Source organism: Cricetulus griseus, chromosome 4 (genome assembly GCF_003668045.3).
Source record: "Cricetulus griseus strain 17A/GY chromosome 4, alternate assembly CriGri-PICRH-1.0, whole genome shotgun sequence".
NCBI classification, from domain to species: Eukaryota; Metazoa; Chordata; class Mammalia; order Rodentia; family Cricetidae; genus Cricetulus; species Cricetulus griseus.
The window spans coordinates 228977979-228994817 of NC_048597.1; the positions used below are offsets into that span (position 1 = coordinate 228977979).

Below are 16839 nucleotides of genomic sequence, written 5' to 3' on the forward strand. Positions count from 1 at the left end.
AGACTTCAAGTTGGAACTGGAAGCTTCCTCCCTGCCCATTAACCCTCATAGTATTATAAAGTGTTATTCAGGCTTCTGCGGGGGGAGGGAGGAGGGGGTAACAACAGTCTCTAATGGGGAACTACCTCTGTTATGTTTCATGGCTATGACACGCCTGTGAAATTGTCGGCTAAATAACTTTCCATGCCTATGGACCAGTGCTGTTGTCAGGGCTTCCTTTTGCAGTGGCCAGCAGTACCTGGAGACTCGTAACTGGTCAAAGTGCTGAGGTTAAGTGACTATGGGGTTCTCATCCGTGGAGCATCTATCTCTCCCTCTCCAAGATTCAAGGAACGTGATGAAAGGGGTAGAAAGATCGGGTGTGGTGCTGTGGAACACTGACTTCTGTGGTACTTTTGAACTTACAGCAGCTGTGATGACCAACACAAGGTCAGGTCCATTTATACCCCATCATGGAAATGGGATGAGCTCATGGGGTCTCATCCTTCACCAGGGATTATAGTCAATGGTAAGGTCAATGGGAACAAACCTGCATCCGTGTGCAACCCGAAGAAAGTCACACACACAGGACGGGTGGGTTGCAGAGAGCAAAGGCTCAGTAGAAGGTGAACAGGATTGAAATGAAATTGTCATACGAAACCCATTACAAGGTATAATTCACATATGCTAATAAGACATTAAAAGACTTGACCCAAGATGTTCATAATCGTTTAATGACTGCTCCCAACACACCTGTCACTCAGCTACAGGTGAAATTCTCAGACTATCTGCCTAGGGCACCAACCACATGACCACTCTTTCTAGCAGCCAGGACCTGTATGTACCAAGGCCACAGCAGGAAACAGCAGGATCAATTAGCAAGAGCGGATCCCTGGGGCCTGCCTGTGCCTCCTCCTCCCCACAAAGGATTCCTCCTGGGAGGGGATGATCAGAGAGGCAGAGGGGGCGGAGACCACGTCTTCAGGGCAAAGGACTCTGCAAACAGCACACCCACAGCAGTAAAAGACTACACTGGGAGCAGGCCTGCTCAATAAATAGATAAGTCATCACCACAGTTGCCAGCAGGACTGCGGACCTTGGGAAGCTGAGCTGCGAAGGCCGCCTTCCTGAGGCCCGGCCACAGGCTACGTGCTGCACACCAGCACATCTGCAAACGGTCCCAGGAGGCTCTTGTTAAAGATGCAGCGGACCCACACCAGGTAGGTGGTGAAGGGCTTGATGTTCTCCGTGAAAGTGTGGTTCTGCAGGGTCAGCATGTAAGGCGCGTACGTGTTCTCCCCTTGCTCCTGCAGCCACACCTCGTACTTTACCTCCCGGACTTTCAGGTACTTGAGGTTCCATGGGATCTGCCAGGACACGGACAGGTGGGCCTCAGTGGCACCCTGCACGGACGCCTGGCACCGGGCCTCCCGCACCTTGCCTGGGTACAGGCTGATTGCCCACCTCTGCCTCCGTGGTCCCGGGCGGCCCTTCACCACGCGCCGGATGGATTGCATGAGGGACGGGATGTCCACCCTCGTGTCCTGGTAGATTCGGAAGAGCCACTCTGGGTTCCGGCAACAGAGGTGCCGGGGGACCTCCCGGCTCTGAAGGATGCGGGCCTGCTCAGCCCGGTCCAGGTGGGTGATGCCCCCTTGGTCCCAGGGCCGCTCAGGGTGTGTGACTGTGTTCTCCCGGATCATGTTTCGCCAGGCCACGTACTGCAGGTCCATGCCAGGCAGGGTGGCCAGAGTCTTATAGGGGGTGTAGTGGTCAGGATTGACAGCGTAGGGGAAGAGCTCGACTACGGTGGCCCCGCGGGGCAGGAAGAGGGCGGTGACCAGCTGGGCCCCGTGCATGCTGACTAACATGGAGGCGTTGCTGACCAGCCGCACCACGTCTGCGAAGCTGTGGTCCTCCAGGGACACGGTCACCGTCTTCATCTGGAACTCCTGCGCGAGCTCCAGCAGCAGCTCTGCCTCGTTCAGGATGAGTCTGTTCTGGGTGCGGCTGAAGACCAGGATGTACTCCTCGCCCAGGGGCGCCCCTGCGTGGCTCACGTTCAGCCTTTCGGTCATGAAGCGGGCAAACTGCCGGATCTCGTTGCCAGAGACGAGGATGTTGGCCTTCGGGCCCTGGGGCTGGACGAAGCCATACTGGTACCAGGTGGTGACCTTGGACAGGCCCACAAACGCGTGGGAAAAGCAGAGCAAGCGGCCCAGCGTCTTGAGTTGCGCTCGCAGCAGCGGCTGCTTGGGGCTAAGCAGCTTATAGAGGTCAAAGTGGGCGCCCTCGCCCCAGCCCTCCATGAAGAAGAGCCGGGCCTCCTGCGCCAGGCCGGGGAACTGCCTCAGCGTGTAGAAGAGCGGGAGCAGGTCGTCGTGGAAGACGTGCATGAGGTTGTCGGGGTTGAAGCGGTTGGTGATGAGGGCCACGTCGGGCACGAACACTGGCTTTGGCATGAAGCGCAGGGCTGCGGCGGGCAGCTCCACGAAATTGAAGTACTGGGCGTTGTGGTCCTCCACCGTGGACAGGTCCAGGAGGGCCGGCTGGAAGCGCCGGGAGCCCAGGTTGGGCAGCATCACGGAGGAGTTGCCATGGAAAAAGATGAATTCCTCGGCCTCATTGGAGTAGCACAGCCACTTGAAGCGACAGATGCGGTCTGTGTGGGTGCGGCCTGTGCACACCATGTGGGTGCCACCCTCCATGAGGACCTGCAGGGCCTTCAGGTAGTCGATCCTTAGGCCCGACACTGGATCCAGGGACTGCTGTCCAAGGGCCAGCTCCTCCTCCAGGGTGGCCGCGTGCTCCCGCAGGCGCACATGCTTCCACAGGACTGCGGCCAGCACAGACACCAGGAGGGCATTGAACACCGCGGAGAGGTGCATCCTGCCGCCACCAAGGGGCCTGAGTGAGATGGTGACTGCTGGGCAGGGCCACAGCCCAGGTGGGCTTCACCCATCCATCCCTGTGTGTGCCGGCGGATAGGAAAAAGCCTGTGAAGGGAGAGAGAGAGAGGAGTCAACCCAGCCAGGCATCTCAGCACACGCCTGCTGTGTGCTCCCTCCACACCCGCTTCAGCAAAGCTCCCAGCAAAGGTCCCTTGTAACGGCTGCAGCCAGACATAGAAAAAATAAGTGACTCTTGCTAAAAGGCAGTCATGAGTCAAATTACAAGTTTCATTTGTGTGTGTGTGTGTGTGTGTGTGTGTGTGTACATACATGTGTACATACACGTGTACATGTATGCTTAGAGGCCCAGAGGTCAGCATCAAGTGTCTTTCCTTGATTGCTCTACACCTTGTGTTTTTGAGACAGTCTCTCTCACTGAACCTGGTACTCACTGATTCAGCTAGACTGACTGGCCAGTGAGCTCCAGGACCCTCTGGTCTCTGCCTGCCCAGTGCTAGCATTATAGAGGTAAGTGGGCATCAATTGCTGAGTCATCTCCACAGCCCCGGGGGCCATTTGTTTAGATGGGTTACCCTTCTAATCACACTAGCATCACTCAGATGCAGAGCTGTGAGGATGAAGATGGCTTTTCAGCTGTGGATGAGCAGCCTGTGTGTCAAGTAGCGCCCCCTGCAATGCCTGTGTGTCAAGTTGCATCCCTTGCAATGCCTGTGTGTTGAGTAGCGCCCCTTGCAATAGCAGCAGCTGCTGGAATCTGTCCTGCTTTACCATGAAGCACCCATGGTTTCAGCAGCCTCTGAACAAGCCCAGAGGAGCACCCTACACACACCTGTGCTATGAAGAAAGGACATTACCACCACCAGAGCTCTGCAGAACTTCAGCAAGCACCAGGTTTTGGGCCAACATCTACCTCCAAACAGAACCCCTTACATTTGGGATAGTGTAGTCATTGGACGGTGCTGGTACCAAGGCACACTAAAGGCCAGGTACATTCATCCACTTGTCCTGGGTGGCCTTTCTTTGGGTTTTAGGTACCCTTTAGAAAAGGCAAGCATTTGGCAGCCCCATCACAGGCTTTGGTGGTCAGAAGTAATGTACTGGTTGAAATGCTGGTCCTGGTACCCAACTGTTTTCTGATGTACAAAAGAAACCATTTCATTCATCTAGGTTCCCTGATAGGTGAGACCTCCAGTGCCAGGAAAAGGGCTGGGACACTTGATCAAGGGCTACCCACATCAGCCATGTGCATTCCGAAGCACCCTGGGTACTCTGCTGCCATCATGATTCTGAGCCAAGGCTGGCCAGTGCTAGGCAGACACTGTCCCTTCCCGTCACTGCCACCTGGAACAGTGTTTCAAATCTAAGCACAGAAATCTTTCCAAAGAAGAGTGACCAGTCAGTGAACATGGCCAGAAGCCACCTGACTGAGGTGCCATGGTCTGGGTCTCCAGGTTGAGTTGGCTCAAGGTGCTCATCTCCACCTATGTCTGCTCTTCCTAAGGATTCTTCGGTGTGTTCACCCTTCCCCCGAGCCCCTGTGCTGAGTGTCCCAGGACCCAGAGGAGGTAGAGACGTGTGGCTCTCAGGGTGCACAGAGCTCACCTCTGGAGCTCTGGCCCAATCCAGTGGCAGGCTGCAAAGAGGGACCAGTCAGACTGGAGAGAAACTAGTTCATGTCCCTATCTGAGGGACAGGAGGAAGTGGTGTCCCCTGGCTGCCACCTGCCTACCACAAGCAAACTGGCTTGAGGGCACTGACAGTATGCTAAGGATAGCACAGCAGAAGATACAGGGGCCCCTGGTGATGTTTCCAAGTCTGCTGTGAGAGTACTTCTTTCATCTTTGAAGCCAGACTGAATTGTGGTTCCTGGCTTCTATTGGACAAGCACATGACAGGAGGGCACAGCTTTCTGAGCCATGTGCTCAGACCCAGTGGAATGATGTTGCACCCACTTCCCTGTGACCCTCCTAATCTGCGTATATGAAACCGTCTCTCTCCCTAATACATCTCCATCACAGCAACAAACGCCGAGTCCGAGGATTAACAGCTTGACATGAGTGCCCTCTGTTGGACAAAAGTAGGACTGTGGCAACCTAAGTGTAGAAAGCGGGGATACTCAAGGGAGACAGGACTTGGCTGTTTCTGGGCCCTCGGAGGGTGGACAGTGTTTCTAGTTAAATGTGAGCACCCATCCCAGGGCCTGCCAATATGGCACTGGTAGAGGGCAGGACAGACATGGAAGGTTCTACAAAGATCTCACTGGGCATGCCAGGTTCTGTGTTACCCTTTCAGGAGGGAAAACGTGAAGCTTTGATGAGAGTGAACATTCTGCCAAACTGTGTGGTCTAAAGCATGGCGTGGACTGACTGGGTTTCAGCCAACTTTGTTAGAGTCAGGCAGCCTGAACCAGGCTGAATGACAGGAATCCAGCAGCCCGAACTGTGCCACCTTGGTTAGCAACCCACACTCCTCCTTGCTGGGACTGTGTGCAGGCTTGTTCCATCACATAGAATAAGCTCTGCATGCACCCATGGGGCTAGGCTGCAGCTATTCTGGCTTAACCTTTCTGACTGCTTTCCCTCTGTACACTCACTCAGGTGAACCAGGATGGAGGATGGATAATGGACTAGTTCTTCATCCTTGCTTTAAATCTCCTTCTGGGGGATCTTACAATGGAGCCCCTTATTTTGCCACTGTGGAGGAGCCAAGGTCCAGGGCAGTCAGTGGTCGCCGTAAAATCCTTCCTGTCATTCTCCTGAATCACCACACCCCCACTGCACTGTAGCATCTTACTTAAGCCAGCAAGATCAAAAGTTTTGGCAGAATCAGATATCAGATAGAAGTAGGGAGCACTTGTAATAAAAAATAAATGGGGGCTGCTGAGGCTCCTTGGGTGAGAGGCAGAGGTCACCTGGGAAATGTATTTTGTCTCCACCTACGCTGGTTCTTTAGGGTCTGCAGGTGAACATGCTGTGAGGACCAAAGGAGACAACCTCTGGGCCTCCCATCAGATGGGATCTGGACATGGAGGGTCTGCAATGGATGTTCCACACATAAAAAAGAAGAGCCTGTCTGTTTCTGACTGGGCAGGCCGACCTCATGCATCTTGAAAATGGCCTGGCCCTACTCGAGGTCTTGGCATTTGTAGCACCCATGACAGCTACACTAAAACCCTGCCTGTTACCACACCAGGCCCTTTCAATAGAAAAAGACCCCAATTTAGCAACCCTCCTCCTGCCCTACATACAAGAGATCTGTACTTCCCCTGCAAAAGTCTCCCTGAACTGCTGGCTGGGGGTTTCGACTTTTCACTGCAGGAAGGAGATTCAAAGGAAAAGGTCCTTGCGGTTTTCCCCAACCAAGTTGTTATGGAGACAGTTTAACAGCAAGCCTGGCTGAGGGCAGAGGAGTTCAAAGGGGCCAGCTTCTATCTCAATACTATTCTGAGAAGAAATGAGCTTAACTGGACTCTAAGCGCGAGTCTACCCCTCAGCAGAAGAGGCTTCCGTGGCCCCTCCCCTGCTCTGCTGGGGGGAGAGGACTGTAGATAAACAAACTTGTATGTGACTAGTGTGTAAATATGTAAGGGTGTGCATGCACATGTGTGCTCATGCCCGCAGAGACCCCATGGTGGGCTACAAGTGCCTTCCTTGATGGCTCTCCAACTTACTCTTTTTACATGTTTATGTCTATGAGAGTTTGTCTGCATGTATGTCTGTATAGCATATGAGCACCTGGTGCCCTTGGAGGCCAGAAAAGAACATCCAATGCCTTGAAGCTGTAGCCACAGATGGTCGGGAGCCACCATGTGGGAATTGGGAACCAAACTTGGGACCTAAGAGCAACAAGTACTTTTAACCACTGAGCCGTCTCCCCAACCCCACCTTATTTTGGGGTGTCTTTACTGAGTCTGGAGCCCACCAATTTGGCTAGCCTGGCTTGGCTGGCCAGCAAGCTCCAGGGATCTTCTTGTCTGGCTCCCAGGCCCAGCCCCCAGCCCTGGGGTTACAGGTGTTACAAGTCACAGTGGCTTTTTATGGGGGTGCTGAGAATCCAAATCCAGGTTACTATTACTCAAGGAACCCAGGCCCCTAGAAATAACATGGAAAAGATGCCCACTCTGTAGGGAAGGCACAGCACCGATGGTTTGAGCCTGGCCATTTTCAGCACCCCTTGTCCCTGGTGTGGGGGACTCAGGCAAGGAGCTGGAAAGCACCGCTCACACCCGTCTTGTACTTCCTGCCATGGTACAGCCTGGGTCTGTGCAGTGGGCCTTCCTTCCAGGAGAGGTGAGGAGCAGAGAGACCAGGATGATGCCCAGGTGAGGTGTGGGGGGGGGCAGCCCCACCCTCCATCTCCAGCAAGAAGCCAGGCTCTTGACAGGATCTAGAATCACCTTGGAGACAAAATATGCCTGCTAAGGCCTGCAGCTGTGACTCTGAAAAGCTGTGTCCTCAAGTCTTTCATGATAAAAGACTGTAGTGTACTTCCTTCATCCTCCCAATGGTAGGCACTGGATGGATGGGGACAGGCCCAACGCTGAACATGATTAACCACCAGCGTGGTGTGTACTACCAACAGAAGGGTGGATACCAGCCAACACTGCTGAGCCAGCATCCCTGGCAGCACAGGTGAGTGGGTCATGGTAAGTGAAGCCAATTTTCCTCCCATCTTATGTACAGGTCAGTGTGAGTGGAGGCCAGGGATACAGTGTGTGTGTGTGTGTGTGTGTGTGTGTGTGTGTGTGTGTGTGTATACATGCACACCCAGGATATATGCATATGTAAATTTATGTCTAAAGACATGTGAATTATGTGTTATAATGTGTGTGCATATCTTTATGGAACAGAGTCTAAAATCTTAAGAGAATGCCAAGGGAATGGGAAATGAGATTCTGCACTGGCCAAGTTAGTCAAGTGTCAGACATGAAAATGACGAATGACATCCCTGGCCTCAAAGTTCTCACTGTAGCAGAGAAGACTTGATGCCCCTGTGACACCTGACATGATTCAGTGGGCACAGCAAGGCACACGTGCTGAGGAGCAGTGACAGCTTCTGGGGATGAGGTGGCCATCACTCAGGAAGGGTAGCTTCTTGTCCATTCCCATCTGACAAGCCCTCTGCTTCACTGTGCCGAGTGGTCACCTGGCCTGGCTTTTGTTTAATAACTCCTGCTTCCCTAGGGGCTAGCCCTAGCTGTCCCCAGGGGAGGAGCCAGGTCAGGTGGGTACAGCAGTTCACACGGAGACTGAGAATGGGCCTCAAGGCCTGAGCTGGTTCCTTTTTCCCTCCAAACCCCTCTCCTCATCTGGGACTTGGCCACATCTGTCTACTACTGTTACAGTTAGAAACCTTAATGGGAGTGTGGTTAGGATGCATTCAGTTTAGTGGCTCAGCCAGGACAAAGCTTGACAGAGCGAGACTATATGTCCACAAAAGCCCTTAAACGCAGACAAACGTAAGGACGCTGACACATCTGTCCACAGCCCGGTGGTGAGGGCAAGGTCTCGTGCTGGCAGCATCACCTGCCTGCCTGAACATTTATTATGGCACGCCCTGGCCAGCCCCAGACACAGGCAACCCCACATATGGGCTGTAAGGTCTGATAAGGAGGCAGCATCCCATGATTCCTAGACAAGTCAGGGCTGCAAACTCACAGATCGGCAGCCAATAGGGAAGTAAAGCCAGGGCAGACCACATGACCTGGAACCTGGGGTGGTGGAGGGGACAGTTAAAGCTCTACTTGCTGAGAGCTTGGCAGGACAGCAGTCGCCTTAGGCTGCAACACTAACAGCACCATAGGCTGGGTGGCTTGAACAACAAACTTACCTCCTGGCAGTACTGGAGGTTGGAGGTCCAGCATTCGTCCCCGGCCAGGTGGACACAGCGCAGCCTTTTACAGCTCCCTTCTGGTTTCCACAGAAAAAAACGTGAAAAGCCCTAATCTATCATTTCTGGCAACTGTACAAACTGAGTGAAGACGAGGATGAGGCAACCGGCTTTGCGCCACCAGGTAAAATCAGGTGTGTGCTTGTTCATAAGCTCTGGTCCAAGGACAGCGACCCTGGCACCTGGGCTCCAGCTGCAGGACTATCAGGAGTGGTAAAATTCCCCACTGTGACACTGAGAAGTGTTTTCAGCCGGGAACACAGCATGTGTTTATTAGTGCTGAACTGTGGAAGCTCTGAGTGGCACATGGATGTCCCGGTCACTCTGAGGGGGGTAAACTCAAACTCTCCACAAGGTCAGGCTGGCCTCCGAGGACAATCTATTCCATCCTCCTCCACCTTCCTGTTTAGCATGTGTTACAAGGTGGTCGTACATGCAGCAGAACCACCTGTGAATCTAGGGTTAAGGAAACCTGACCCTTAAGCCCTGCACTCTGAACTTGCTGGGAAGGGAATCATCTTCAGTAAGATGCAGGCAGCCCAAGCTCTTTGTAACACTTAGCAGTTAACCATAAAGGTGCGTTAAGCGGTTCTAAGCTCACATGCTTGCAGTTTTTTGTTTTGTTTTGTTTTTACATTTTTTATTTTATTTTGAATTGTGTATGTGCACATATGTGCAGTTCCTGGAGAGGTCAGAGGTGTTGGGTTCTCCTGGAGCCGACGTTACAGACATGAGCAAGCCAGCAGTCATGGCTGGGATCAGAACAATGGGACCCTAACCACTGAGCCATCTCTCCAGCCTTCACCTCTGTCCACTCACATTCATACTGACGCCCTGACCTAGAAAACACCCTCTTGAACTCAGAGCTGGAGACACAAATCCCACGTCAGCAGGGACAATGAATGAGTTTCAACTCGGAAAGGAAAAACTCCCAAGGGGCTCACATTCCTTCGCTTTGGTGGGATGGGTGATTAGCCCTGCCCTGCTTGTGCAGGAAGGAGGGCTCAGCCTGCAACCCTCTCACCAGGGTACTGTTGCCTAGTGATTCAGACATCTGATCACAGCCCGGTGTCCACCTTAGCTCGGATGAGTCACTGCAAGCTGACTCGGCCTCCTTTCCAGTGTCAGAGCAGCACCATGTGGTCACACACAGGGATGCAGATGGGAAAGGAAGAGCATAAACCTGTCTTAGGCTCACACAGGACATATGAATATATTACAAGGTCTTGAGGTGAAACCACAGGAGAAAACCATTTGTTGTTGGTTTTCTGTTTGTTTGTTTGTTTGTTTATTTTGGACACGGTTTCTCTGTGTAGCCCTGGCTGCCCTGGAACTCACTCTGTAGACCAGGCTGGCCTCAAACTCAGAGATCCACCTCCCTCTGCCTCCTAAGTGCTGGGATTAAAGGGGTGTACCACCACCATCCAGCTCAAACATAATTCTTACAGGGACTACCCAGACTCCAAAATATCACGTCAGATGGGGCTTAGACCCCCAAGAGAGACGAATTCCATCAAGACTCCAGGAGATGCCCATGATAGGAGAAACAGTTAAAAACACCAGAAAGTATGCCTAGCGCACACAGAAACAAGAGACCACCCAAAAGAGCTCTGCCTAGAGGTGGGCACCCGGGTGAGCTATGGGCAAGGGCTTAGAGGGTGTGGGTTGGTGGTGAATGCTATGTTCCTGTGTCCAGCTCCCCAGACTGCCCCAGCAAACCATGAGACCGCCAAGTCTTGGATACCTTTCCCACCTAAGCAGAACTTCAGGCTTTGGGCTGGAGAGAGCAGGGGGCTGGGGCTGGGAGAAAAGCTGGCTTTACCAGGGAGACTCCTCAGGCTCAAGGGGAACTTGCAAAGCCCCTGCCTTAATGACAGGAGGGGGATGACTGCCTCAGCTTGGGTTTCCCTTGGTCTCATCACTATGGTGTCACTGTCAGCCTCCTCTGTCCTCGTGATGATGACACTATAGAAGCTAATACCCACTGGCTCATCACTGGGTGTGGGGGTCCTCTGTTTCACCATGGTGACATCTTCATTTATATTAAAGATGGTGAAAGGGAAGAGAGGGCAGGAGGCTATTGAAGGACACATGAGGCTTCAGGGTGGGGCTGGCCTGTGGGGGCTGGCTCTAGTGTCTGCAATCGGCAATTACTTCATCGTACAGGAAAACAACTTCAACTTACAAAAGCTGCACAGTACGGAAACAACCCCCACCCTTCCAGATTCTTCCCTAAGGTGACACATTCATCATTCTGTCACATGCAAACTCTTTTCTGAAATATTTAAAAATAAACCAGATGCCAGGTGCTGTGGCATACACCTGCAACCCCAGCATTTGGGAGTGGAGACAGGAGGATTTGAGACCAGCCTGGACACTTATCAAGACCTTGTCTCAAAAACAAAAATTCTGGTGACATCTTCCCTGAAAGCCATTACTACTTAACTATATATTTCTGAGAGCAGTATTATCTTGTATAATACAAATTAACACAATTAATACTGATAATACTATTTTTAATCCATGGTCCCTAGGCTGTGTCCAAAATCTAACCCAGGATGAAGAGAGCAACATCTCTCACCTCTCTTAGTCTTTCCTATGATTTGACGGTTTCTCTAAGGTTTATGTATGTATGTATGTATTTATTTATTTATTTATTTTGGTGTGTGTGTGTGTGTGTGTGTGTGTGTGTGTGTGTGTGTGTGTGTGCACAGTACCCATGGAAGAAAGGAAGGGTGTTAGATACTCTGGAACTAAAGTTACAGATGATTGTGAACCACCATGTGGATGCCCGGAATCAACCTCAGGCCATCTGTAAGAGCAACAAATGCTCTTAACCTCTAAACCGTCTCTCCAGCCCCAACCTTGACAGTTTTAACCCAGATAGGTATTTTCTAACAAGTGCCTCAATCTGGGTTTATCCTTCTTACAAGTGCAGGGTATGCACTTCTGCCCGGAACCAGTATACACACCTCACCCCCGAGTTCACTCTGGGAATCTTTGTGAGACGCTCACCTTGAGGAACCCGGTGGGGAAAACACTAGACACTCTACCCTACCCTACCCTACCCTACCCTACCCTACCCTACCCTACCCAGGTTACTTAAAGGAACAGGCCTCTTCCCTGGGGAAAGGAAGACCCAGGAGCCCTATAGGATTATACAGCTTGCTGGAGGGGTAGAGTGAAACTGTTTCTACTCCTGTGGCCCACATATGCATGACCCAGAATTCTTTCAGTTGGGCCTAGGCATGCCATGTGCTCGGTTTCCATGTAAAGTTGCTCTCACATGCAGTTCTGCAATCCTCTGACAGGATCCAACCACAAGGAAATGGTGGATCCAGCCGAGGATTTCCCTCCATTAATAAAGGCTAACTTTGCTAACATGACACTCAAGCTGATGGTTCAGGACAGTGCAGACTGAGTCAGTTTCCACACTTAACAACTTTCTAGAAAAGCTGCCCCAACCTAAGCTTTCCCAGGCAAGCACCACTGTTTGTGGTGTGGAAGTGGTACAAAATGAAGCCACCTATTCTAAACAGCTGCCAGTGTGGGACACTGGCAATGCCACGTCATCTTTCAGGCAGTGGAGACCGTAATCCAATATCTGGCGCCCAACGGTAAACGATCCTGAAGAGCCAACGAGCACCCAGATAATCCAATGAGTTTCACCCGCACGTGCAGGGCGTATTCCCCCCCCCCCCCCCGACCCCCCCCCCCCCCCCCCCCCCCCCCGCTCTCTTCCCCGGGCCCGGCTCACGCCACCGGGACGGCTGACTCCCGCCGCGGCCCGCCGCGGGGTCCGCGGATTCCTCCTCTTCCCGCGGGCGCCGTTGCTTTTCTGTCCCCAGCTCCCTTTGGTGGCACTGGGAGGGTCAAACTCAGGACTGCCTCTGTACTAGGCAACAACTAAGCTATAAATAACCCCAGCCCTTAATTTTCTTGAATTATGAGAAAAATCGCACCTTATGCATAGGTTACATGTTTAAGGGCATCTAGCCCAAGTGAGGTCACTAGGATGTGAACACACCTGACTCCAGGGGTCATTTTTAAGTCCCTCACCCAGCTGTCATCATATCTGATGGTATCTCCAGGGAAAGGCAAGCTGGGTAGAACTCCAGTGGGATTTGCGATTCAAGGGCAGAGCAGGCATGGAAGGCTCTGGAAACACAGATCCAAAGGCCTTCCTTGGTAACTTAGCAACCCAAGGCTTCTTGCTGTAATTACTCTCACCCAGCCGGGCAGAGAAAACACCTGGCTGCGGCTGGTGGCTTAGGAAGCTGTGGCTGTTCTCTCAACCTAAAGAGAGTTAGCTTTAGTTAGGCAGCAAGCTGGGGTGACAATTATCCAGACTGCCCTGGTGCTGGGCTGAGAGTGAAGCACTGTGCCATCAATACACAATTACAAAACCACTGCCTTCTAGAACTGAGAGTCTTTGGAAATGAATCCTCCCAAGTCTTTATTTTATAAGCGAGGTCTCTCAGGCAGCCTGAGATGCACACAGTTCCCACTCCTCCCAGCAGATAAACAAAGGTTTTCTCCCAACTAAAGCCTTCCAGGTCTGACCCAGGCTGCGGACTCACCCACTCAGGCTGCTCTCACCAACCCATGAGGCAGGGATGGGAGAGAAGGAGACCTTCCTGCAGGCTGCCCCTTACTAATGCCTCGCCTCTGATCTCACCCAGGGGACTGCCTCCTTCAGCGTCACCACTGATGGGACAGCAGGACACGTGGAGCCAGCTCTAACCCAAAAGTGTTGCCAAGACCCCCACTGTAACACCAGAAATGACTGTTGTGGGTCCCAACCAGGTTCCAGGACATTAGAGCCCACAGGCAGCAGCGAAAAGAATGGCCCAATCAGAAATGCCAGGTGAGTTCCAGCCGACACTTAAGCAGCTGAACTATGCTACCCCAATTCTTAATCACTGCATACCTCCACTTAGTAGACTGAGAGATGACACTTCTACTTCACGGAGGGTGGGGGTGGGTTCAGGTTTGTGGATTCAAAGAGTCAATGGAAGCAAAGCACTGTGCCTACAATTATTCTCCTAGCAGCTCTACAATGACAACAACCCATTTACTGACTCATGCTAAGTCCTCTGCGTATGTGTCTCATCCTGGCTACAAACCTAAAGTATGTGTTGTGAATCCCATTCTCACTAAAGGACATAAGCTGGGAACTGCTGTATGGATTGTTCAGTATCGCATAGCTATTATGGGATGGGACAGAAGTTCAAACTCAAGCCTGAACTGCAAAGCCCCTGGATTCTCCCTTTCCCTCCAATATCTCATCCAACTCAGAAAAACCCTGGGGATCATTTTAGCATTTCCTGAGGGAGCGTGTCCCTGCAGCAACCAAGTCCAGGGGACTGACAAGGCCTCTTGGGAGTGGAGCGTTGGGTAATTTAATTTTCTGTCTCTCTCATTATCCTCTAAAAGTCTTTGCTATTTCAGAAAGCAAGAACTTTGCCAACAAAAGGCTAATTGGAAACCTGCTGCCTTAACTACTAGGGAGGATGAGGCAGGAGGATCATAGCTTTGGTGTGCCTGGAAAACTTAAGAGATTGCAAAACAGCCAGAGCACTGGGGAGGCAGAGGCGGGAGGTTCTGTGAGTTTGAGGATAGCCTGGTCTACAGAGCAAGTGCTAGGACAGGCTCCAAAGCTATAGAGAAAACCTGTCTGGAAAACCAAAACAGAGAGACTACAAAACAAAGCAAAAAGTAAGGAGAGAGCTGGGGGCGGGTAGCTCAATAGTAGCTCATTTGCCCAGCACACATGAGGCTTTGCATTCAGTCTTCCGCATTGAGAAACCGGGCAGGGCATCTGCTCAGCAACCCCCCTTCTTCTCCTCTGAAGCTCTGAGCTCAGAAGTGACCTGCCAGTCACCTCTGAGCACCAGGAACCTAATTTCCTCCTAGCCCCGTCATGACCCGGAGCAGAAATCCTTCACGTGTAACGGCAGTCTGGTGGAGCTCCCAGATCCTGGCAGCCTGAGAGCAGCTAGTTTGTGGGAAAGGCAGGACCCGGGTCCTTTTCTACAGTTGGTTGTGCCGGCTAACATCTGACGCATTTACAGCGCTCCGGACCCAGACAGAAAGGCTGGCCAGCATTACCTCATGGAATCCTCACAGGAGCTCTGCGAAGATCTCCACGCCACCCTCACCCCACTCTATTTTACAAAAGATAAAGGAGGGGACCGGAGAAGACCAGTGAGTTACTTAAGGGGACATGGCCGGTGAAGGAGCCAAGATTTCAACGTGCAGCCCCCGAACAGTCCAGATACGGAAAATGAGCTGTGCGATATCAATCTATCCCCTAATCCTAAAATACTCTTTCCCAACAGGCTCTGGGGGCTGCTGACACCAGGTCAGAGGGTATTGGCTGCCCATCACTTGCAGCATGATTCTGGCGATGGGTCCCAAACTCTGACCCAGGACTGCCACCAATGACGAGAAGACGGCTCGCACAGGCAAGCACACCAGGGTCCTCCTTCGGCGGCTCCCCGGCATTGTCAGGCGGGCCAGACAAGCTCCTATCACCGATCCCCCGGCTGGTTCCCTACGGAGCCGCCACCGCCGAAGGGCCAGCGACAGGCCGGCCCAGGCCCCCTCTGCCCAGCTCTCCTTGCTCCACGCCAGCTGTGCCAAAAGCGCACCACGCTTTCCCAGGCACCAGCGCGTGCGTCCCCGCTGTCAGCGGCAGCGCAGGCTCGGGCGGGCAGGTCTGGGGCGCCGCCCGGGCCGGGCCGGGCCGGGCTGCACAGGCCACCCCTCCAACCTCTGCGCCGGCTGCAGGCGGCGCCCCCCGCCCTCCGTCCTGCAAGCCCGCCCGCCTCCCCTGCAGCCCAGGGCGGGCACCAAGCCCAGCCCGGCCCAGCGCCTCACCTGAAGCCTGGCTCTGCGCCGGGGCCCAGCTGCGCCGCAGACCCCGCGTGGCCACCTGACGCTCGGGTGTCGCAGGTGTCCACCGTGCGCCGGCCCTGCTGGAGCGCGCACACACACACACACACTGGAGCCAGAGCGCGTGCGCGGGCCGCGGGATCCGCCTCTCAGGCCTCGGCCGGGACCACCCCTTCGGCTCACGGAATCCTGGGAGTTGTAGTTTTCAAGTTGGCAGCCTGCCCGAGTCTAGAAGACCAGAAGTTCTACTTGGTGTTAATTTTACCCAATTGCGGGACTTCTGGTAATAAATTTAAATGCAAGATTCAGCAATATCCATACGTCACCTATTTTACCTAGAGGTAAAATAATTCATACCTTAATATGCTTTTAAGACTCATGAAGGGGCTGGAAGGATGGCTCAGAGGTTAAGAGTGCTTACTGCTGCTCTTCCACAGGACCTGGGTTCGGCCACTCCTACTCTAACAAGGCCACACCTCCCGATAGTGCCACTCCCTACGAGCTTATGGGGGCCAGTTACATTCAGACTACCACAGAAGTCCACTGACCTGGAGCACCCCCGCCCCACAGAAATGCAGCACTTTGTTTTTGCCCATCCAGTGAGGAAACACTGTCATTAGTGTGTAATTATCTTGTAAGATTGTTATTGTTATTATTATTGTCTGTGTGGGGGGTGGTTGGGCACCTCCCAAATCACACTGATAGGGGTCAGAGGACAACTTCATGGCATTGGTTCTTTCCACCTTCATGTGAATTCCAAGACTTGAACTCAGTCCATTGGGATTGCATAGCAGGGTTCTACACCCACAGAGCTATTCGCCACTGTATACATTGGGATTGCATAGCAAGGGTCTGCAGCCACAGAGACATTTGCCACTGTATACATTGGGATTGCATAGCAAGGGTCTGCACCCACAGAGTCGTTTGCCACTGTATACATTGGGATTGCATAGCAAGGGTCTGCACCCACAGAGTCGTTTGCCACTGTATACATTGGGATTGCATAGCAAGGGTCTGCACCCACAAAGCCATTCACCACTGTATACATTGGGATTGCATAGCAAGGGTCTGCAGCCACAGAGCCATTTGCCACTGTATACATTGGGATTGCATAGCGAGGGTCTGTAACCCCCTCCAGCTATTCACAACTACATAATTGTTT

The 16839-nt window shown here is 52.7% G+C and overlaps 1 protein-coding gene across 1 annotated transcript; it reads right to left on the minus strand.

The window, feature by feature from the left end:
* Positions 1 to 985: 985 nt before the first annotated feature.
* Pomgnt2 (protein O-linked mannose N-acetylglucosaminyltransferase 2 (beta 1,4-)) lies at positions 986 to 15796 on the minus strand. Its single transcript, XM_027415461.2, has 2 exons — positions 15663 to 15796; positions 986 to 2975 (listed from the first exon to the last, which is right to left on the minus strand). The coding sequence occupies exon 2, from the start codon at positions 2865 to 2867 to the stop codon at positions 1125 to 1127; it is 1743 nt and encodes a 580-aa protein (XP_027271262.1). The 5' UTR covers positions 2868 to 2975; positions 15663 to 15796; the 3' UTR covers positions 986 to 1124.
* Positions 15797 to 16839: the final 1043 nt, after the last annotated feature.